Source organism: Electrona antarctica, assembly GCF_951216825.1.
Source record: "Electrona antarctica genome assembly, chromosome: 13".
NCBI lineage: Eukaryota > Metazoa > Chordata > Actinopteri > Myctophiformes > Myctophidae > Electrona > Electrona antarctica.
Window position 1 is genome coordinate 49,981,194 of NC_136794.1, and position 24,000 is coordinate 50,005,193.

At 46.9% G+C, this 24,000-nt stretch overlaps 1 protein-coding gene across 1 annotated transcript in view; it reads right to left on the bottom strand.

Annotated features, from left to right (window-relative positions):
- Positions 1 to 24,000, bottom strand: part of cds1 (CDP-diacylglycerol synthase (phosphatidate cytidylyltransferase) 1) — a 75,676-nt gene that overhangs the window by 44,059 nt on the left and 7,617 nt on the right. Inside the window, exon 2 of the mRNA XM_079519082.1 lies at positions 1,244 to 1,392. Coding sequence (XP_079375208.1) covers positions 1,244 to 1,392 — 149 coding nt within the window. The remainder of the gene's footprint in view (positions 1 to 1,243; positions 1,393 to 24,000) is intronic.

The window sequence follows — 24,000 nt, forward strand, 5'->3', positions numbered from 1 at the left end:
ACAACATATTCTGAGGGGATCTTGAAAGATGATTAAAAACTCTCAAAAACTGGGACTGCAAAAAAAATACATGAGTTTGCATGTTCTCCCAGTGTCCCCTAGGGTAGGTACCCTCACATGTTCTCCCAGTGTCCCCTAGGGTAGGTACCCTCACATGTTCTCCCAGTGTCCCCTAGGGTAGGTACCCTCACATGTTCTCCCCGTGTCCCCTAGGGTAGGTAGTAGGTACCCTCACATGTTCTCCCAGTGTCCCCTAGGGTAGGTACCCTCACATGTTCTCCCCGTGTCCCCTAGGGTAGGTACCCTCACATGTTCTCCCAGTGTCCCCTAGGGTAGGTACCCTCACATGTTCTCCCAGTGTCCCCTAGGGTAGGTACCCTCACATGTTCTCCCAGTGTCCCCTAGGGTAGGTACCCTCACATGTTCTCCCAGTGTCCCCTAGGGTAGGTACCCTCACATGTTCTCCCAGTGTCCCCTAGGGTAGGTACCCTTCACGATTAATCGATTAATCGTTTGGGGGGGGGGGGGGGGACTTTTTTTTTAAAGATTTTATTTATTTATTTATTTGTAAGATTTTTTTTTTAATGAACCCTACAAATAAAAAATGTCTTCCCCCCCAAGGGGTACCTAAGTCAAAAAAGTTTGGGAACCCCTGATAATTGTAACTCTTGAGAGTTAATAAGGGTCCATTTGGTTACTAACTCCATCTTTTAAATGAGGACCACTGGTGGTCCCTGGACCAGTGTTGAACCAATTGATCACCATAGCAACCCCAGCCTAGGCCTAATTATGTAAATTCCCAACACCTGCTAAATCCTCCAAACCTGTATCTTGATTGGAATCAATCTCCACTCACACTCACGCCGGGGCTCCACCGGACGCGTTGCGTCTCCGTCGCGTGCGTCAAAAAATCGAACCGGGGCAATTTTAATGCAGTCACGCTACGCAACGCAACGCGGGCAGTGGAGCCAGCCTTCATTGGTTAAAAAGGGAACATTCCCTGACGGTGACGGAGACGCGACGCTGACGCGCCCGGTGGAGCCCTGGTGTTAGTCACTCACACATCCCAGGCACACTTTGGTAGGCCTATAGCCCTGTCCTGTTTGGATGACAATATTGCCTTTCCAACAGATTTTCGTTTAAAAAAAATCGATTATTAATTTTCATAATCGATTTCGGGTCCTATTAACGATAATCGATGAATCGATGAATCGGACCCATCCCTAACGGTTACCATGGTTACCTGGGGGGCAGGCCCTGCAGGGCCTTGTTGAGGCATTGTGGAGTGTTGTCGGTGTCCGTGGCGGCGGGGACGTCCGGGGTGTCTGGTTTACCCTCGCCCTCAGCCTCGGGCTCGCCCGGGAGACCCAGCCTGTCTTCTGACTCCGCCTCCTGTAGGACATGAACATGTTTGAGAACGACTGACAGAGAAACATTTGTTTTTCAGAAAACTCTCAGGATATAGAAGACATTTTTGTAGAATCGTCCTCAGGTCTAGAGGGTGTTCTCTACGGTCATTAACCCATTTAGGCCCGACGTCGAAATAAACTAAATGTTCGCTCTGAAAGAATATTATATTCAGATTTGTGCCGCATTTTCACGATTTTTCAAAAATAGCAGACCTACAAGCTCGTAGCGCGCCACTCGGTGGCGCGCTATGAGCTTGTAGATCTGCTATTTTTCAATAGCTAAAGTATAACATAATGCTTAAAACACCAAAAGGGGTTCCCGCCCAAAATGGATTAATGCACGCCTGCGATGCTGCAGAGCTTTTGGAACTCGCCCGCACGATATAGAATGACCTCTCGTGTAATGTTGCAATTATACAAGTTACCCTTCAAACTTAAGTCACAATGCGTCACATTGTGAGCTTGTGGACCGGCTGTTTTCTTTATTTTTATTTTTTAATACATTTTTATTCCACATCTTTGCAGTGACACATTGCACACATACATACATACATACATACATACATACATACATACATACATACATACATACATACATACATACATACATACATACATACATACATACATACATACATACATACATACATACATACATACATACAGTAGGTACATACATATACATATAATTACCAGTAGGTGCATTTCATGGTCATTGCATGTTTGTGGATTTTTGTCATTTTCTCACGACCACTCCCTTACGGAGCTATGTGTGTGGGTGGTGATTTTGGGTGTGCCAGTACAGTGACAGTACAGTACAGTAGAGGGACCCCCCACACAGTAACTCTGGGCGGAATCGGGCCGGCACCCTGGGTGCGTTCCTGTGGGTCTGGAACTTCAGTCTGGCAGTGTGCCGCGGGTTTGACTCCCGATCCCGACGGCCTTTACTGCATGTCTTCCCCCCCCCCCCATCTCTCTCCCCATTTCCTGTCAGCCTACTGTCTGTCCCTCCATAAAATATATAAAATAAAGGCGAAAGCCACAAAAAAAAAACATTTAAAAAAACACCAAAAGGGGTTCCCGCCCAGACTGTGATCTGCTCCTTGTGAAATGATAGAACAAAGTCTGCACCCTGGGGTGAATTATACATTTATCTATAATCCAATGAGATAAAGCTTGAAGTGAATCAAAGTGAGATATGAGAGGCTGCCAATGTTTATACAAGTTTTCAACAGAGCCGCGGACAGCACATTTAATCTCTTCTAGTTTCAGAAATGACATTAGGTCCAGTAACCAGGATGTGTTTGAGGGAGGTAGACGTTTTCTTTCAGTAGAATACGGCGGCGAGCGATTAAAGAGGCAAATGAGACTATATTTTGTGCAGGGTTTTTCCTGCAGACCTTTTTTGCCCTGGTGCCACACCGTGCCCTGGTGCCACACCGTGCCCTGGTGCCACACCGTGCCCTGGTGCCACACCGTGCCCTGGTGCCACACCGTGCCCTGGTGCCACACCGTGCCCTGGTGCCACAACGTGCCCTGGTGCCACACCGTGCCCTGGTGCCACAACGTGCCCTGGTGCCACACCGTGCCCTGGTGCCACACCGTGCCCTGGTGCCACACCGTGCCCTGGTGCCACACCGTGCCCTGGTGCCACACCGTGCCCTGGTGCCACACCGTGCCCTGATGCCACACCGTGCCCTGGTGCCACACCGTGCCCTGGTGCCACACCGTGCCCTGGTGCCACACCGTGCCCTGGTGCCACACCGTGCCCTGGTGCCACACCGTGCCCTGGTGCCACACCGTGCCCTGGTGCCACACCGTGCCCTGGTGCCACACCGTGCCCTGGTGCCACACCGTGCCCTGGTGCCACACCGTGCCCTGGTGCCACACCGTGCCCTGGTGCCACAACGTGCCCTGGTGCCACACCGTGCCCTGGTGCCACAACGTGCCCTGGTGCCACACCGTGCCCTGGTGCCACACCGTGCCCTGGTGCCACACCGTGCCCTGGTGCCACACCGTGCCCTGGTGCCACACCGTGCCCTGGTGCCACACCGTGCCATGGTGCCACACTGTGCCTAAAATCTCTGGCATCGTGCCCTGGTGCCACACCGTGCCCTGGTGCCACACCGTGCCCTGGTGCCACACCGTGCCCTGGTGCCACACCGTGCCCTGGTGCCACACCGTGCCCTGGTGCCACAACGTGCCTATAATCTCTGGCACCATGCCAAGACAAGCCAAGAAAAAGTGGAGTGAAATATTTAATATTATACTGGTAGAAATAAGCTCTCAAGATGTGCTGAAATGGGCATGACAGCAGGGTCAGGACCCTAGGGTCAGGGTGTGACACCTAGACCTTTAATAGTAGAAGATTTGAGAACGGATAAATCAATAATGGGCGGCTGTGGCTCAGGAGGTAGAGGAGGTCGTCCAATGAACCCTGGGTCAGCGGTTCGAATCCCGGCTCCTCCTGTCCACATGTCGAAGTGTCCTTGGGCAAGACACTGAACCCTATATTGCCTCCAGTGAATCGGTCGGTGTGAGCTCGCCACCGTTGGTGTGTGAATGTGGGAAGTGAGGACGCTGGCGTCGACTGTTCGCCGCTTCACCTCCCAATGTATGAATGAATGAACCGTTGTAAAGCGCTTTGAGCACTTGGAAAAGCGCTATAAAAATGCAATTCATTAATAATCAAAAAATGTGTGTTAAGAAACTTCTCTTCTCTAATTTCGCTTCTATTTTGAGGGCAATAATAATTGATGAATCATTCGCTTAGGGCGAGCGTCAGAGATTCTCTCCCCGGCCAGCACCAGGGAAAAGCTTTTTCCTGCAGGAAACACTGTAAATGTGTCTATTGTTCAGTCTGGCTCCCTCTTCAGGGACACCGGAAACAGCAATGCAAGGTGAAGGATCCACATTCATTCCTAGAATTTCAGAGATAATTTGCAGAAATGTCTGCAGTAGTCCACCAGGCTTTGGGCATGACCAAAACACATGAGTCAAATCTGCTACAGTATGTGCCTGACAGCATCTATCGCAGGTGTCTGAGAGATCTGGGTATATTCTCCATAGTCTGGCTTTGCTTTAATGTATCCTGTGAAGTTCTTTAAATTGGATGAGACCAAGTCTCGCACAGGAAGAGGTTGAGTTCAATGTATCTGACAGAACGGGTTGAGTTCAATGTATCTGACAGAACGGTACCAGTTCGGTTTCCCACCGGCTGTTTTCAAATGGCCGAATAATGTGCTGAAGTGATTAAGCCATTCTGAACGGGAACCCCTTTTGGTGTTTATAGCATTATGTTATGCTTTAGCTGTTGAAAAATAGCAGATCTACAAGCTCATAGCAGATCTACAAGCTCATAGCAGATCTACAAGCTCATAGCAGATCTACAAGCTCATAGCAGATCTACAAGCTCATAGCAGATCTACAAGCTCATAGCAGATCTACAAGCTCATAGCAGATCTACAAGCTCATAGCGCGGCACTGAGTGAAAAATCTTGAAAATGTGGCTCAAATCTTTGAATATATATATTCTTTCAGGGCGAACGTTTTAACTCAAATCTTTGCTTCTGGGAGTGGGGGGGGGGGTTCCTGGAACAACATATTTTCAGATGGGGGTCGGCGGCCAATTACATAATATTTTTGGGGTCCTTGACATGAAATATTGAGCACCACTGATACAGATTTTTTTTTTGTTATTTCAGAAAAATGTAGAAGACATTTTTTTAATTTTGACGTCAGGCCTAAATGGGTTAATGTAATGTATGTTTTGTAAATACTCAAAATCTACAAAGTAACTAAAGTTGTAACTTAAAGGTATATTCAGTGATTTCGCTTCATTCAAATATCACTTATTTTTTCTTTTTATTTGGATAATCCTCCCTACTATAGAGTGTGCTGACCATATAAGGAGTTCCTCCCTGTCCCCAGTGAGCCCCTGGGGTAAAAAAACCCTAGTTTCAGTTTTGGTGGCGGGTGGCAAAGCCTTCATCCAATCAGGATGAGAGGGGCCTTCCTCCAATCATGTGTGGGGGCGGGCCTTGGTGCACATGCTGTTGCACTTCCCCCCACTGTAGAGCGTGTGCATGTGCACATTTTGTTACCGGGGCGGACTGGGTGGTTTTCCAAATCACCCAAATCACTGAATGCTCCTTTAATATTTGTAGTGGAGTAAAAGTACAATGTTTGCCTCTGAGATGTAATGGAGTAGAAGTAAGAGTACAGAAAATGTGACCTACTCGAGTAAAGTACAAATACCTCAAAATTGGACTCAAGTAAAAGTACTTAGTTACTTTCCACCACTTCTCTCCGGCTGAAGTGCGTGTGCTCAGGGGGAGTGTGTGTGTGTGTGTGTGTGTGTGTGTGTGTGTGTGTGTGTGTGTGTTCTGGCAGAGTGTGTGTGTGTGTGTGTGTGTGTTCTGGCAGAGTGTGTGTGTGTGTGTGTGTGTGTGTGTGTGTGTGTGTGTGTGTGTGTGTGTGTGTGTGTGTGTGTGTGTGTGTGTGTGTGTGTGTGTGTGCTGGCAGTGTGTGTGTGTGTGTGTGTGTGTGTGTGTGTGTGTGTGTGTGTGTGTGTGTGTGTGTGTGTGTAACGGCTCCTTTTACACGCCGCTTCCTCCTCTTTCTCTCCCTTCACCCATGCTGATGTCCACTTCCTGCCATGCTGATGTCCACTTCCTGCCATGCTGATGTCCACTTCCTGCCCAGCTGAGCCAAGTCATCATTAATTCACTGGCGTCGGCGTTTTACTCGTTTGTAAAATAAACTCAAGATTGAAATCTTGTTTCTCTGTCTAGGCTGAGATAGATAGTCTACAGGTCTAGGCTGAGATAGATAGTCTACAGGTCTAGGGCTGAGATAGATAGTCTACAGGTCTAGGCTGAGATAGATAGTCTACAGGTCTAGGGCTGAGATAGATAGTCTACAGGTCTAGGGCTGAGATAGATAGTCTACAGGTCTAGGGCTGAGATAGATAGTCTACAGGTCTAGAGATAGATAGTCTACAGGTCTAGGGCTGAGATAGATAGTCTACAGGTCTAGAGATAGATAGTCTACAGGTCTAGGGCTGAGATAGATAGTCTACAGGTCTAGGGCTGAGATAGATAGTCTACAGGTCTAGGGCTGAGATAGATAGTCTACAGGTCTAGAGATAGATAGTCTACAGGTCTAGGGCTGAGATAGATAGTCTACAGGTCTAGGGCTGAGATAGATAGTCTACAGGTCTAGGGCTGAGATAGATAGTCTACAGGTCTAGGCTGAGATAGATAGTCTACAGGTCTAGGCTGAGATAGATAGTCTACAGGTCTAGGGCTGAGATAGATAGTCTACAGGTCTAGGGCTGAGATAGATAGTCTACAGGTCTAGGCTGAGATAGATAGTCTACAGGTCTAGGCTGAGATAGATAGTCTACAGGTCTAGGCTGAGATAGATAGTCTACAGGTCTAGGGCTGAGATAGATAGTCTACAGGTCTAGGGCTGAGATAGATAGTCTACAGGTCTAGGGCTGAGATAGATAGTCTACAGGTCTAGGCTGAGATAGATAGTCTACAGGTCTAGGCTGAGATAGATAGTCTACAGGTCTAGGCTGAGATAGATAGTCTACAGGTCTAGGCTGAGATAGATAGTCTACAGGTCTAGGGCTGAGATAGATAGTCTACAGGTCTAGGGCTGAGATAGATAGTCTACAGGTCTAGGCTGAGATAGATAGTCTACAGGTCTAGGGCTGAGATAGATAGTCTACAGGTCTAGGGCTGAGATAGATAGTCTACAGGTCTAGGCTGAGATAGATAGTCTACAGGTCTAGGGCTGAGATAGATAGTCTACAGGTCTAGGGCTGAGATAGATAGTCTACAGGTCTAGGGCTGAGATAGATAGTCTACAGGTCTAGGCTGAGATAGATAGTCTACAGGTCTAGAGATAGATGGTCTACAGGTCTAGAGATAGATGGTCTACAGGTCTAGAGATAGATAGTCTACAGGTCTAGGGCTGAGATAGATAGTCTACAGGTCTAGGGCTGAGATAGATAGTCTGCACAGATTGAAAAACAACACATTAGAAAAGCACGTGCTGTAATTATTTACTTGAACCGATTTGATCTGATAAAAAGTAGAAAAAGTATAAAACAAGTGGCGATTCTCAATTGTTCAATTATTATGGCTAGTAAAATAATCAATAGTTGGTGCCCGAATGTTGTCCACGATATGGCCCAGGATTAACCCTAGGGTGATATGGCCCAGGGTTAACCCTAGGGTGATATGGCCCAGGGTTAACCCTAGGGCGATATGGCCCAGGATTAACCCTAGGGTGATATGGCCCAGGGTTAACCCTAGGGTGATATGGCCCAGGGTTAACCCTAGGGTGGAGAGGTTTTCACAAAAACAATATGTGCTGAGGAGGTTGTGTTGCCTTTCTCAGAGAAAACACTCTCTCAGGGGGCACGGTGGCACAGTCGCTAGTTTCCTGTCCGTTTTATGTTATATGCGCACATTTGCCCCTAGACTTATTGGGCCGTAACCGTAACAACATCACCTAATCATAACAACATGAGTTAGACTTTAATATATCAGCTCCCCTCACTTCACACAGGTGTGATTGTTGTCCTCCTCCTCTGTGTGTTTTGTCTTCCTGGCTCTGAGATTCACTGTAGATTATTGTATATTGTCTATATTATATTGTTCCTGTTGTGTCTTACTTTCTTCCAATGCTTCATGTTTCCTCTCTAATCTCATACTGCATGTAAAGCTCTGCCAGATCTCTGTGTCAAAGAGCTGCTATATAAATAACACTTACTTACTGCCCTCTCAGGGTCTGACTGGAGACCTCACTGAGAGAGACGGAGACTTACTGCCCTCTCAGGGTCTGACTGGAGACCTCACTGAGAGAGACGGAGAGGTTGTGTGGTTGCGTGTGTGGTTGCGTGCGTGCGTGCGTGCGTGCGTGCGTGCGTGCGTGCGTGCGTGCGTGCGTGCGTGCGTGCGTGCGTGCGTGCGTGCGTGCGTGCGTGCGTGCGTGCGTGCGTGCGTGCGTGCGTGCGTGCGTGCGTGCGTGCGTGCGTGCGTGCCTCTCTCAGGACCTGTCCTGAGCCAGAGACGTGTCCTTCCTGGAGGCTTATAAGAGCTGGCCTACTGGGAGGGGGGGGGGGGGGGGGGGGGGGGGTGGCCTACTCTGCTTATTAACGTCACCCCCTCGAGGGGGGAGGGGGGGAGGGGAGGGGGGGGCGGTGACCAGCAGCTCAGCAGAATAGGACTAATGTAATCCCTGCCTGTGTTTGTCTACAACGTGGTGTGTGTGTGTGTGTGTGTGTGTGTGTGTGTGTGTGTGTGTGTGTGTGTGTGTGTGTGTGTGTGTGTGTGTGTGTGTGTGTGTGTGTGCACATGATGCAGAGTCAGTCTACAATGTATGGCAGAGTGCAGTGTTGTTTTCATTTTAACCCATGACTCTAGATTCTACTAAATGTCTACTACAAACATCTGTGTCTGTGTCAGTGTGTCTGTGACTCTGTGTCAGTTGGTGCTCAAACTATTTCATGTCAAGGAGCACCAGAATTATCTGTATTTGGCTGCAGACCCACATAAGAAATATTCAAAGAATAGCTTCACATTTTCACGATTTTTCAAAAATAGCAGATCTACAAGCTCATAGCGCGGCACTCGGTGTGTCAGTGGTGTTCAACCTTTTTCATGTCAAGGACCCCCAGAATTGTATATAATTGGCCGCGGACCCCAATCTCAAAATGTGTTGTTCTATGGACCCCCCCCCCCCCCAGAGGCAAAGATTTTAGTTAAAAACGTTCACTGTGAAAGAGTATATATTTCAAGAATTCAAAATTAGCACATTTACAAGCTCGTAGTGCGGCCGCGCTATGAGCTTGTAGATCTGCCATTTTTCAATAGCTAAAGTATAACATAATGCTTAAAACACCAAAAGGGGTTCCCCCCCAGAATGGGTTGAACCCCCGGGGGGGCCCGGGCCGTCCTGAATGGGTTAAGCCCCCCCCCCCCCCCCCCCCGGGGCCCTATTTGTGTATCATTGGGACGACCAACAGTCAGTGGCGTAAAGATGAGTCTAACAGTCAGTGGTGTAAAGATGAGTCTAACAGTCAGTGGGTGTAAAGATGAGTCTAACAGTCAGTGGTGTAAAGATGAGTCTAACAGTCAGTGGGTGTAAAGATGAGTCTAACAGTCAGTGGTGTAAAGATGAGTCTAACAGTCAGTGGGTGTAAAGATGAGTCTAACAGTCAGTGGTGTAAAGATGAGTCTAACAGTCAGTGGGTGTAAAGATGAGTCTAACAGTCAGTGGTGTAAAGATGAGTCTAACAGTCAGTGGGTGTAAAGATGAGTCTAACAGTCAGTGGTGTAAAGATGAGTCTAACAGTCAGTGGTGTAAAGATGAGTCTAACAGTCAGTGGGTGTAAAGATGAGTCTAACAGTCAGTGGCGTAAAGATGAGTCTAACAGTCAGTGGGTGTAAAGATGAGTCTAACAGTCAGTGGTGTAAAGATGAGTCTAACAGTCAGTGGGTGTAAAGATGAGTCTAACAGTCAGTGGTGTAAAGATGAGTCTAACAGTCAGTGGCGTAAAGATGAGTCTAACAGTCAGTGGGTGTAAAGATGAGTCTAACAGTCAGTGGGTGTAAAGATGAGTCTAACAGTCAGTGGGTGTAAAGATGAGTCTAACAGTCAGTGGTGTAAAGATGAGTCTAACAGTCAGTGGTGTAAAGATGAGTCTAACAGTCAGTGGCGTAAAGATGAGTCTAACAGTCAGTGGGTGTAAAGATGAGTCTAACAGTCAGTGGGTGTAAAGATGAGTCTAACAGTCAGTGGCGTAAAGATGAGTCTAACAGTCAGTGGTGTAAAGATGAGTCTAACAGTCAGTGGGTGTAAAGATGAGTCCAACAGTCAGTGGGTGTAAAGATGAGTCTAACAGTCAGTGGCGTAAAGATGAGTCTAACAGTCAGTGGTGTAAAGATGAGTCTAACAGTCAGTGGGTGTAAAGATGAGTCTAACAGTCAGTGGGTGTAAAGATGAGTCTAACAGTCAGTGGTGTAAAGATGAGTCTAACAGTCAGTGGGTGTAAAGATGAGTCTAACAGTCAGTGGCGTAAAGATGAGTCTAACAGTCAGTGGTGTAAAGATGAGTCTAACAGTCAGTGGGTGTAAAGATGAGTCTAACAGTCAGTGGGCGTAAAGATGAGTCTAACAGTCAGTGGTGTAAAGATGAGTCTAACAGTCAGTGGGTGTAAAGATGAGTCTAACAGTCAGTGGGTGTAAAGATGAGTCTAACAGTCAGTGGTGTAAAGATGAGTCTAACAGTCAGTGGGTGTAAAGATGAGTCTAACAGTCAGTGGTGTAAAGATGAGTCTAACAGTCAGTGGCGTAAAGATGAGTCTAACAGTCAGTGGGCGTAAAGATGAGTCTAACAGTCAGTGGTGTAAAGATGAGTCTAACAGTCAGTGGGTGTAAAGATGAGTCTAACAGTCAGTGGTGTAAAGATGAGTCTAACAGTCAGTGGTGTAAAGATGAGTCTAACAGTCAGTGGGTGTAAAGATGAGTCTAACAGTCAGTGGGTGTAAAGATGAGTCTAACAGTCAGTGGGTGTAAAGATGAGTCTAACAGTCAGTGGTGTAAAGATGAGTCTAACAGTCAGTGGGTGTAAAGATGAGTCTAACAGTCAGTGGTGTAAAGATGAGTCTAACAGTCAGTGGGTGTAAAGATGAGTCTAACAGTCAGTGGGTGTAAAGATGAGTCTAACAGTCAGTGGGTGTAAAGATGAGTCTAACAGTCAGTGGGTGTAAAGATGAGTCTAACAGTCAGTGGCGTAAAGATGAGTCTAACAGTCAGTGGCGTAAAGATGAGTCTAACAGTCAGTGGTGTAAAGATGAGACTAACAGTCAGTGGCGTAAAGATGAGTCTAACAGTCAGTGGCGTAAAGATGAGTCTAACAGTCAGTGGCGTAAAGATGAGTCTAACAGTCAGTGGCGTAAAGATGAGTCTAACAGTCAGTGGGCGTAAAGATGAGACTAACAGTCAGTGGCGTAAAGATGAGTCTAACAGTCAGTGGCGTAAAGATGAGACTAACAGTCAGTGGCGTAAAGATGAGTCTAACAGTCAGTGGCGTAAAGATGAGTCTAACAGTCAGTGGCGTAAAGATGAGTCTAACAGTCAGTGGCGTAAAGATGAGTCTAACAGTCAGTGGGTGTAAAGATGAGTCTAACAGTCAGTGGTGTAAAGATGAGTCTAACAGTCAGTGGCGTAAAGATGAGTCTAACAGTCAGTGGCGTAAAGATGAGTCTAACAGTCAGTGGCGTAAAGATGAGTCTAACAGTCAGTGGCGTAAAGATGAGTCTAACAGTCAGTGGTGTAAAGATGAGTCTAACAGTCAGTGGGTGTAAAGATGAGTCTAACAGTCAGTGGGTGTAAAGATGAGTCTAACAGTCAGTGGTGTAAAGATGAGTCTAACAGTCAGTGGGTGTAAAGATGAGTCTAACAGTCAGTGGCGTAAAGATGAGTCTAACAGTCAGTGGTGTAAAGATGAGTCTAACAGTCAGTGGGTGTAAAGATGAGTCTAACAGTCAGTGGTGTAAAGATGAGTCTAACAGTCAGTGGGTGTAAAGATGAGTCTAATTGGTTCAGTTGTTTTGCCTCCAGACGTTCTGCGGCCGTCTGGAGAAACAAGCTGGAAATTACAATTATGCAACTTTTTTTTTGGAGGGGGGGGAGGGTTTGTTTGCTTTGCCAAATACAGGCTTTTCGGCCTATTAATATCTGACTGAAAGCATTACATCAGTTCTCTCTGTGGGTAACCCCCACCCCTCTGCACGCACGCACGCACGCGAACAGTAGTTTGAATTACCGCCCCTCCAGAAATGCAATGCCCGGAAGAAGGGACTGAATGGACCAATTACATTATATATTATTTACATCCACCCTTTGTTTGTGTTTTTTCCGAAAGATCTAAAAATAGTTCCCAGGGTTTGGAGGGAAAAAAAGGATAATAAATCCCCTCCATAATGTGCATCCTCCAGCGTGTGTATGTTTCAGCAGCATGGTGCACACACACACACACACACACACACACACACACACACACACACACACACACACACACACACACACACACACACACACACACACACACACACACACACACACACACACACACACACACACACACACACACACACACACACACACACACACACACAGCATGGTGCACAGACTGATAGTTTTCAGTGTTGTTTTTGGCAGCAAATTCTGATTTTAGTTTTAGTCATATAGTCTCTTGAATAGTTTTAATTTAGTTTTAGTAAAATTTTAGTCACCTGGAATGTTTTAGTGTTAGTCTAGTTTTAGTCGACTAAATATCATATGATTTTGGTGGGCCTTGATGCTGATTGTTTTTTTCACTTGCAACCAAGTGTAAAATGACTTATCCTGGATCTCTTGTCCACTAGTCCCTTCCTAACATAGTCTAGTTTTTATTTGTTGACGAAATTGTCAATATATTTAGTCTTAGTTTTAGTCATCGTAGCTTAGTTTTCATTTAGTTTCCATTTTCCGTTTTCCTCAGTGAAAAAGGTAGCCGGCGGACATTTTTTGTCTTAGCTTTAGTTGACGAAATCAACACTGTTGCTATGGTAACGGTAAACACACTATGTGCCTTTAGGGTTAGGGTTAGGTTGCTATGGTAACGGTACACACTATGTGCCTTTATGTTGCTACGGTAACGGTACACACTATGTGCCTTTATGTTGCTACGGTAACGGTACACACTATGTGCCTTTCCAGGCAGGCCAAAAATCACTCCGTCAAACAAACCACATCATAAGAGAATAAATAATGGAACTGCAGGTATTGTTCTAGCTCTACACACAGCAGCCACAGCAGCTCTGAGGCCGACATGAAATCAGTTCTCATCTGAACCACGTAAACATGAGCTGAACCATGAGCTGAACCATGAGCTGAACCATGAGCTGAACCATGAGCTGAACCATGAGCTGAACCACGAGCTGAACCACGAGCTGAACCACGAGCTGAACCATGAGCTGAACCACGAGCTGAACCATGAGCTGAACCATGAGCTGAACCATGAGCTGAACCATGAGCTGAACCACGAGCTGAACCATGAGCTGGACCATGAGCTGAACCATGAGCTGAACCATGAGCTGAACCATGAGCTGAACCATGAGCTGAACCATGAGCTGAACCACGAGCTGAACCACGAGCTGAACCATGAGCTGAACCATGAGCTGAACCATGAGCTGGACCATGAGCTGAACCATGAGCTGAACCATGAGCTGAACCATGAGCTGAACCACGTAAACTGCTTACGTACTCTACATATTAGGATACACTAGTTAGTATCGTTGCTGTCGGCAGAAACCTCTAATCTACATCATTCTAACCTTTTGTGGCATACATATTTTGCATAAATTGATGTCCTACATCAGTGGCATTCAACCCTTTTCACATCAAGGCCCAATATTTAGTCTGCATTTGAGCCACGGACCCACCATTTGATCCACGGACCCACCATTTGAGCCACGGACCCACCATTTGAGCCACGGACCCACCATTTGATCCACGGACCCACCATTTGAGCCACGGACCCACCATTTGAGCCACGGACCCACCATTTGAGCCACGGACCCACCATTTGAGCCACGGACCACCATTTGAGCCACGGACCCACCATTTGAGCCACGGACCCACCATTTGAGCCACGGACCCACCATTTGAGCCACGGACCACCATTTGAGCCACGGACCCACCATTTGAGCCACGGACCCACCATTTGAGCCACGGACCCACCATTTGAGCCACGGACCCACCATTTGAGCCACGGAACCAACTCTCCGTCATTTAGCTGCATGGGGACCACCTGGAGCCCCCTCAAGGACCACTGGTGGTCCCCGGACCACTGGTTGAGAACCACTGCCCTACCTACTACAACTACAACTTACACAGAAGCATCAGAAGTAGCAGGTAAACCAGCTCCAAACCAAATGACGCACCTTTTGAGCTCGGTTAGAACACAACTGACATTATGCACATGTTTTTGTGCCTATAATAAAATGCCCAAAATAAGGATGCCAGTTTGCATGAACATGTACGGTGTTACAGGGGCTTACAGTACACAGACAGGTGTTACAGGGGCATACAGTACACAGACAGGTGTTACAGGGGCATACAGTACACAGACAGGTGTTACAGGGGCAGACAGTACACAGACAGTACACAGACAGGTGTTACAGGGGCATACAGTACACAGACAGTACACAGACAGGTGTTACAGGGGCTTACAGTACACAGACAGTACACAGACAGGTGTTACAGGGGCTTACAGTACACAGACAGTACACAGACAGTACACAGACAGGTGTTACAGGGGCTTACAGTACACAGACAGTACACAGACAGTACACAGACAGTACACAGACAGGTGTTACAGGGGCTTACAGTACACAGACAGTACACAGACAGGTGTTACAGGGGCTTACAGTACACAGACAGTACACAGACAGTACACAGACAGGTGTTACAGGGGCTTACAGTACACAGACAGTACACAGACAGTACACAGACAGGTGTTACAGGGGCTTACAGTACACAGACAGGTGTTACAGGGGCAGACAGTACACAGACAGGTGTTACAGGGGCAGACAGTACACAGACAGGTGTTACAGGGGCTTACAGTACACAGACAGTACACAGACAGGTGTTACAGGGGCATACAGTACACAGACAGTACACAGACAGGTGTTACAGGAGCATACAGTACACAGACAGTACACAGACAGGTGTTACAGGGGCTTACAGTACACAGACAGGTGTTACAGGGGCTTACAGTACACAGACAGGTGTTACAGGGGCATACAGTACACAGACAGGTGTTACAGGGGCATACAGTACACAGACAGTACACAGACAGGTGTTACAGGAGCATACAGTACACAGACAGTACACAGACAGGTGTTACAGGGGCTTACAGTACACAGACAGTACACAGACAGGTGTTACAGGGGCTTACAGTACACAGACAGGTGTTACAGGGACATACAGTACACAGACAGGTGTTACAGGGACAGACAGTACACAGACAGGTGTTACAGGGGCATACAGTACACAGACAGGTGTTACAGGGGCAGACAGTACACAGACAGGTGTTACAGGGGCAGACAGTACACAGACAGGTGTTACAGGGGCTTACAGTACACAGACAGTACACAGACAGGTGTTACAGGGGCATACAGTACACAGACAGTACACAGACAGGTGTTACAGGGGCATACAGTACACAGACAGTACACAGACAGGTGTTACAGGGGCATACAGTACACAGACAGTACACAGACAGGTGTTACAGGGGCTTACAGTACACAGACAGTACACAGACAGGTGTTACAGGGGCATACAGTACACAGAAAGTACACAGACAGGTGTTACAGGGGCTTACAGTACACAGACAGTACACAGACAGGTGTTACAGGGGCATACAGTACACAGACAGTACACAGACAGTACACAGACAGGTGTTACAGGGGCATACAGTACACAGACAGGTGTTACAGGGGCTTACAGTACACAGACAGGTGTTACAGGGGCATACAGTACACAGACAGGTGTTACAGGGGCATACAGTACACAGACAGTACACAGACAGGTGTTACAGGGGCATACAGTACACAGACAGTACACAGACAGGTGTTACAGGGACATACAGTACACAGACAGTACACAGACAGGTGTTACAGGGGCATACAGTACACAGACAGTACACAGACAGGTGTTACAGGGACATACAGTACACAGACAGTACACAGACAGGTGTTACAGGGGCTTACAGTACACAGACAGTACACAGACAGGTGTTACAGGGACATACAGTACACAGACAGTACACAGACAGGTGTTACAGGGGCATACAGTACACAGACAGTACACAGACAGTACACAGACAGTACACAGACAGGTGTTACAGGGGCATACAGTACACAGACAGTACACAGACAGGTGTTACAGGGACATACAGTACACAGACAGTACACAGACAGGTGTTACAGGGGCATACAGTACACAGACAGTACACAGACAGTACACAGACAGTACACAGACAGTACACAGACAGGTGTTACAGGGGCATACAGTACACAGACAGGTGTTACAGGGACATACAGTACACAGACAGTACACAGACAGTACACAGACAGTACACAGACAGTACACAGACAGGTGTTACAGGGGCTTACAGTACACAGACAGGTGTTACAGGGGCATACAGTACACAGACAGTACACAGACAGGTGTTACAGGGGCATACAGTACACAGACAGTACACAGACAGTACACAGACAGTACACAGACAGGTGTTACAGGGGCATACAGTACACAGACAGTACACAGACAGGTGTTACAGGGACATACAGTACACAGACAGTACACAGACAGGTGTTACAGGGGCATACAGTACACAGACAGTACACAGACAGTACACAGACAGTACACAGACAGGTGTTACAGGGGCTTACAGTACACAGACAGGTGTTACAGGGGCATACAGTACACAGACAGTACACAGACAGGTGTTACAGGGGCATACAGTACACAGACAGTACACAGACAGGTGTTACAGGGGCTTACAGTACACAGACAGGTGTTACAGTACAGTATGTTTTGCCTGCATTATTGATGGCTGTAGTGTACAGTACAGTATACTGTACTGTACACACACATTAAAGCAAGTCTGTCAGGACTCAATGATGGGATACAGGCGAACGGCTCAGCCTCACTGTGTGCACGCACACATGCACACGCACGCACACACACACACACAATCACACAGACACACACGCACACACAAACACACAATCACAGACACACCCACCTCTCTTGGCAGTGAGCTAAGCCAGTGTTCAGATCGTTACTAGGACACTCGGTTACTATAACAAATATTTCCACACCCACAACAACACATCAGAGAGGGGCGGAGCACAGCATGGTGTGTGTGTGTGTGTGTGTGTGTGTGTCGATACATGGCGACGGTATGCAGACCGGCCCGTCAGACCATACGGGACACACCCAGCGGAGGAATCCAACACACACACACACACACACACACACACACACACACACACACACACACACACACACACACACACACACACACACACACACACACACACACACACACACACACACACACACACACACACACACACACACACACACACACACACACACACACAGGGTTGATGTTGACAGCACTAGCCTTTTGAATAAAGCTAGTTTTCATTTAGTTTTAGTCACATTTTGGTCGCCTGCAGAATGCTTTAGTATTAGTTTAGTTTTAGTCGACTGAATATCAGCAGATTTTAGTCAACTAGATCTACAGTTCATTTAGTCGACTGAAATGTATTTTGGCGGGCCTTGAAGTCGCCGTATAATGACTGATTTTACGCTTGCTGAAAATAGCAGATCTAGTACAAACTCACAGCGAACCACACACACACACACACACACACACACACACACGTGCACGACACAGCATGTGCTTATGTGCTGACTAATTACTGGGAACAAATATTGACCTTGGAGATAGAGCTTAGAGAGACTGTGTGTGGTTGTGTGTGACTGTGTGTGTGTGTGTGTGTGTGTGTGTGTGTGTGTGTGTGTGTGTGTGTGTGTGTGTGTGTGTGTGTGTGTGTGTGTGTGTGTGTGTGTGTGTGTGTGTGTGTAAAACATGTGACATCACATTGGCTCATGTTGCTTATGTTTATTACATTAGTGTTGGTGTGTATGTAGAGCCCTCTAGGTCAGCGGTTTTCATCCAGTGGTCCGGCCCGTCCGGGGACCCCCAGGGGTCCTTGAGGGAGGTCCAGGGGGTCCCCAGCTAAATGAAAAACCAGCAGTTTTGACTTTAACTTGCTCCGTATAAAGCACACATGTTTAATCACACAATGTTAGCAGGTCAAGCTGAAACGGTGATTCATCTGGTCGTGAAGCACTGAGGCAGACAGTTTACAGTGAGACTGGACGACCGACAACGCCATGTAAAAACAATGCATGGATTCTTGTCTCTCGCGGTAAAAACACAAAATCACAAAAAACATGCAGTAATACTGGTCTCTAAACTGCCTCCCCCTGGCCAGCCGGGGCGCCTGATGGAGGAGAAAGGAACTGGTCGGAATAACGTGTTCCTTCCACGCGCTACGTCCGGCCGGGGAAACTCCCCCCTGTCAGGTGTAAAGGAGGGACTTGGACACTCAGGCAAGAAGGAAGCATGCCCCCCCCCCAGGTTGGCAGAGGAAGTGTAGCGCCCAGGATTACATTAGATAATTGACACTGGGTGAAAAAATGGGTTACATAATTGTGGGATAAAAACGATATATAAAAAAAAAGAAAGTAGAAACTAAACAGACCCTGTTGTTTTTAAAGTGGTATCTTTCAAACACGAGACGCTTTTTGTTACTCTGATTGGCTAGATGGGTCTGTCTGTCAAGGGAACAGCCTACGCCCACTTTTCAAGCTGCCTATGAGAGCCACTGATAGAGGATAAAAGTCAGATGTAAACAGGCTGTGAGTGGGCCTCGCCGGGGTGTGTGTGTGTGTGTGTGTGTGTGTGTGTGTGTGTGTGTGTGTGTGTGTGTGTGTGTGTGTACTACTGTGCAGACTGCTGAGGCTTGTTGCTGACTCTACAGTTTAAGAAGCACAACAGTGTGTCTGTGTGTGTGTGTGTGTGTGTGCGTGCGTGCATGTGTCTGTGTGCATGTGCGCGTGTGTGTGTGCGCACGCGTGTGTGCGTGTGTCTGTGTGTGCGTGTGTGCACGTGACCGCGTGTACCCTGAAAAATACCTAAACAAGTCAGGAGGATAGGGCTGACTCGGCCCACTGGAAACAGTGGAAAACTAGCTGGTAGCTACAGTAGCTGGAGCTACTATACCCTATATACATTATATTATAAAACTAGGTGGTAGCTACAGTAGCTGGTAGAACCCTATTATGATTATAAAACTAGGTGGTAGCTACAGTAGCTGGTAGAACCCTATTATGATTATAAAACTAGGTGGTAGCTACAGTAGCTGGTAGAACCCTATTATGATTATAAAACTAGGTGGTAGCTACAGTAGCTGGTAGAACCCTATTATGATTATAAAACTAGGTGGTAGCTACAGTAGCTGGTAGAACCCTATTATGATTATAAAACTAGGTGGTAGCTACAGTAGCTGGTAGAACCCTATTATGATTATAAAACTAGGTGGTAGCTACAGTAGCTGGTAGAACCCTATTATGATTATAAAACTAGGTGGTAGCTACAGTAGCTGGTAGAACCCTATTATGATTATAAAACTAGGTGGTAGCTACAGTAGCTGGTAGAACCCTATTATGATAATAAAACTAGGTGGTAGCTACAGTAGCTGGTAGAACCCTATTATGATTATAAAACTAGGTGGTAGCTACAGTAGCTGGTAGAACCCTATTATGATTATAAAACTAGGTGGTAGCTACAGTAGCTGGGCTGCTAGAACCCTAACCATTATATTACTGACAACGTCAGGATCTGTAATTCTCTGTCCCAAGTTCTATTTAGACTTTTCTTGTGACCTGTTATCTGCTCAAAATAACACCATGCTAAACGGTGGTGATGGATCACACACAGTCAGTGGCAAGAGTCTATTTCAATTCATTTTATTTTCTACACAGCTAATGAATTGCATTTTTATAGCGCTTTTCCAAGTGCTCAACGCGCTTTACAATCTGGTTCATTGAATTCATTCATACATTGGGAGGTGAAGCGGTGAACAGTCGACGCCAGCGTCCTCACTTCCCACATTCACACACCGACGTGGCGAGCTCACACCGACCAACTCATTGGAGGCAATGTAGGGTTCAGTGTCAGACAGACAGACAGACAGACAGACAGACAGACAGACAGACAGACAGACAGACAGACAGACAGACAGACAGACAGACAGACAGACAGACAGACAGACAGACAGACAGACAGACAGACAGACAGACAGACAGACCCACCAGTCATTGGAGCACTTTAGGCACCGCTCAATTATTGCTCCTTCTTCTCTTGTTTTCTACTTCTTCAATGAGTTGAATAATCAATAAACGTGTTCTGTTGTTGTGTTTTCCCCACCAGGAAATGAAATGCCACCAGAACAGAAACAGGATGATCAGGTCAGAGAAGGTGTTATTCTAAATGAAATGCCACCAGAACAACAGAAACAGGATGATCAGGTCAGAGAAGGTGTTATTCTAGATGCAACATGTTGTGGCTTGGCTTGGGTTGCCAGGTGTCCCTTGAAATTAGGAAGTGTTCCTTATTTGGAAACTAAGAGACCCTTATTGAACTGATAAGGGACACTAAGAGACCGTGTCCCTTATTGAACTGATAAGGGACACTAAGAGACCGTGTCCCTTATTGAACTGATAAGGGACACTAAGAGACCCTTATTGAACTGATAAGGGACACTAAGAGACCGTGTCCCTTATTGAACTGATAAGGGACACTAAGAGACCGTGTCCCTTATTGAACTGATAAGGGACACTAAGAGACCGTGTCCCTTATTGAACTGATAAGGGACACTAAGAGGCCGTGTCCCTTATTGAACTGATAAGGGACACTAAGAGACCGTGTCCCTTATTGAACTGATAAGGGACACTAAGAGACCGTGTCCCTTATTGAACTGATAAGGGACACTAAGAGACCGTGTCCCTTATTGAACTGATAAGGGACACTAAGAGACCGTGTCCCTTATTGAACTGATAAGAGACACTAAGAGACCGTGTCCCTTATTGAACTGATAAGGGACACTAAGAGACCGTGTCCCTTATTGAACTGATAAGGGACACTAAGAGACCGTGTCCCTTATTGAACTGATAAGGGACACTAAGAGACCGTGTCCCTTATTGAACTGATAAGGGACACTAAGAGACCGTGTCCCTTATTGAACTGATAAGACCTGACGTGTCCCTTATTGAACTGATAAGGGACACTAAGAGACCGTGTCCCTTATTGAACTGATAAGGGACACTAAGAGACCGTGTCCCTTATTGAACTGATAAGGGACACTAAGAGACCGTGTCCCTTATTGAACTGATAAGGGACACTAAGAGACCGTGTCCCTTATTGAACTGATAAGGGACACTAAGAGACCGTGTCCCTTATTGAACTGATAAGAGACACTAAGAGACCGTGTCCCTTATTGAACTGATAAGGGACACTAAGAGACCGTGTCCCTTATTGAACTGATAAGGGACACTAAGAGACCGTGTCCCTTATTGAACTGATAAGGGACACTAAGAGACCGTGTCCCTTATTGAACTGATAAGGGACACTAAGAGACCGTGTCCCTTATTGAACTGATAAGGGACACTAAGAGACCGTGTCCCTTATTGAACTGATAAGGGACACTAAGAGACCGTGTCCCTTATTGAACTGATAAGGGACACTAAGAGACTGTGTCCCTTATTGAACTGATAAGGGACACTAAGAGACCGTGTCCCTTATTGAACTGATAAGACCTGACGTGTCCCTTATTGAACTGATAAGGGACACTAAGAGACCGTGTCCCTTATTGAACTGATAAGACCTGACGTGTCCCTTATTGAACTGATAAGGGACACTAAGAGACCGTGTCCCTTATTGAACTGATAAGGGACAGGAGGACACACTTGGTTCCTTATATTTTGGGAATCAATCAATGACACACAAGGTTTTTACGGCTGACCCCATTTTCTGAAAAACCCCATGTTTCGGTCAGTCGTCAAACATTTTCATCTCAAGGACCTCCAGAATTATATGTAATTGGACCCGGACTCCAATCTCAAGATATGTAGTTCCAGGAAGCAAAGATTTGAGTTAAAAGCGTTCACTGGGAAAGACTATATATTCAAAGATTTGTGCCGCATTTTGACGATTTTTCAAAAATAGCAGATCTACAAGCTCGTAGTGCGGCACTCGGTGCTTTGAAAGAATAAAAGGGCACATAATGTGTTAAGTGTGTGTGTGTGTGGGGGGGGGGGGGGGGGGTGCGGGGGGGTGACAAAGTGTCTCTTTTGCAGAGGAGCCCTTCAGAGCATGACGAGAAAACTGACGCTGAGATCGGCAGCGCCCTTTCACTCCCAGAGCTCACAATTTTTATGTCACAAAGTGTGTTAAAAAAAAGAGAAAATAGCGGTAATAGTAAATTCTGGGCCTAAGGGTGGCGCTAGAGGAACGACCATGGGGCTCCATCAGTTCGCTCTATCTGCCCCGTTAGCCTCAGGACTAGAGGAGGAGATATCTGGGGTGGAAAGTTGAGGTTTTGGCCGGAGGGGCCGGGCAGCACCAGAATACACTAAGGTCAGTAAAGGGGGATTAGAGTTTATCCTCTAAACCTTAAATCCCTCCCAGTGGATCCGATTTGGATTTGGGGTGTTAAAGATATTATTTTATTATTTAATACAATATTATATATTTGTTATTGACATAATGTTTTGCTGAGATAATTCTAAACGCAAAATCCCGAACCTAATCCACTCGGATATAGGGATTAATTCAGTACGGGAACCCTTTTTGGTGTTTTAAAGCATTATGTTATATTTTAGCTATTGAAAAATAGCAGATCTACAAGCTCGGCACTCGGTGCCGCGCTACGAGCTTGCAGATCTGCTAGGGGGAGGTAGTTTAGGATTACTGCATGTTTTTGTGAGGGTACCTACCCTAGGGGACACGGGGAGAACATGTGAGGGTACCTACTCTAGGGGACACGGGGAGAACATGTGAGGGTACCTACTCTAGGGGACACGGGGAGAACATGTGAGGGTACCTACCCTAGGGGACACGGGGAGAACATGTGAGGGTACCTACCCTAGGGGACACGGGGAGAACATGTGAGGGTACCTACCCTAGGGGACCCAAGGAGAACATGTGAGGGTATCTACCCTAGGGGACACGGGGAGAACATGTGAGGGTACCTACCCTAGGGGACCCAAGGAGAACATGTGAGGGTATCTACCCTAGGGGACATGGGGAGAACATGTGAGGGTACCTACCCTAGGGGACCCAAGGAGAACATGTGAGGGTACCTACCCTAGGGGACACGGGGAGAACATGCAAACTCCACACAGAAGGGTCCTTTCGCCAACCCCCGCCTCGGGTATGGGCACTGATGACGCGGAGGAGGGAACACCCCCCCAGCGCCCACAGCGTCCCCAGCGGGAATCGAACCTAGGACCTTCTAGCTGTGAGGCGACAGCACTACGGACTGTGCCACCGTGCCCCCCAGAGCGAACATTTTTAACTCAAATCTTTGCTTCTGGGGGGTCCCTGCCTGGAACAACATATTTTAAGATAGGGGTCGGCGGCCAATTACATATCATTTTTGGGGTCCTTGACATGAAATATTGAGCACCACTGATATAGAAACATTTAGGCCTAAATGGGTAAAAGGTTAGAGCCTGGTTTTGGCCCCCTGGGGAGTGTGAAGGCGTATGTGTAGAATTCCACGGCCATGGGAGACAGTTGAGACGTCTAGTTGGGTGACAACGTTAGTGTTTATGACCATCATTAGAGGCAGGGTGCTAGTGGTGCTAAAAACAGAGTGACT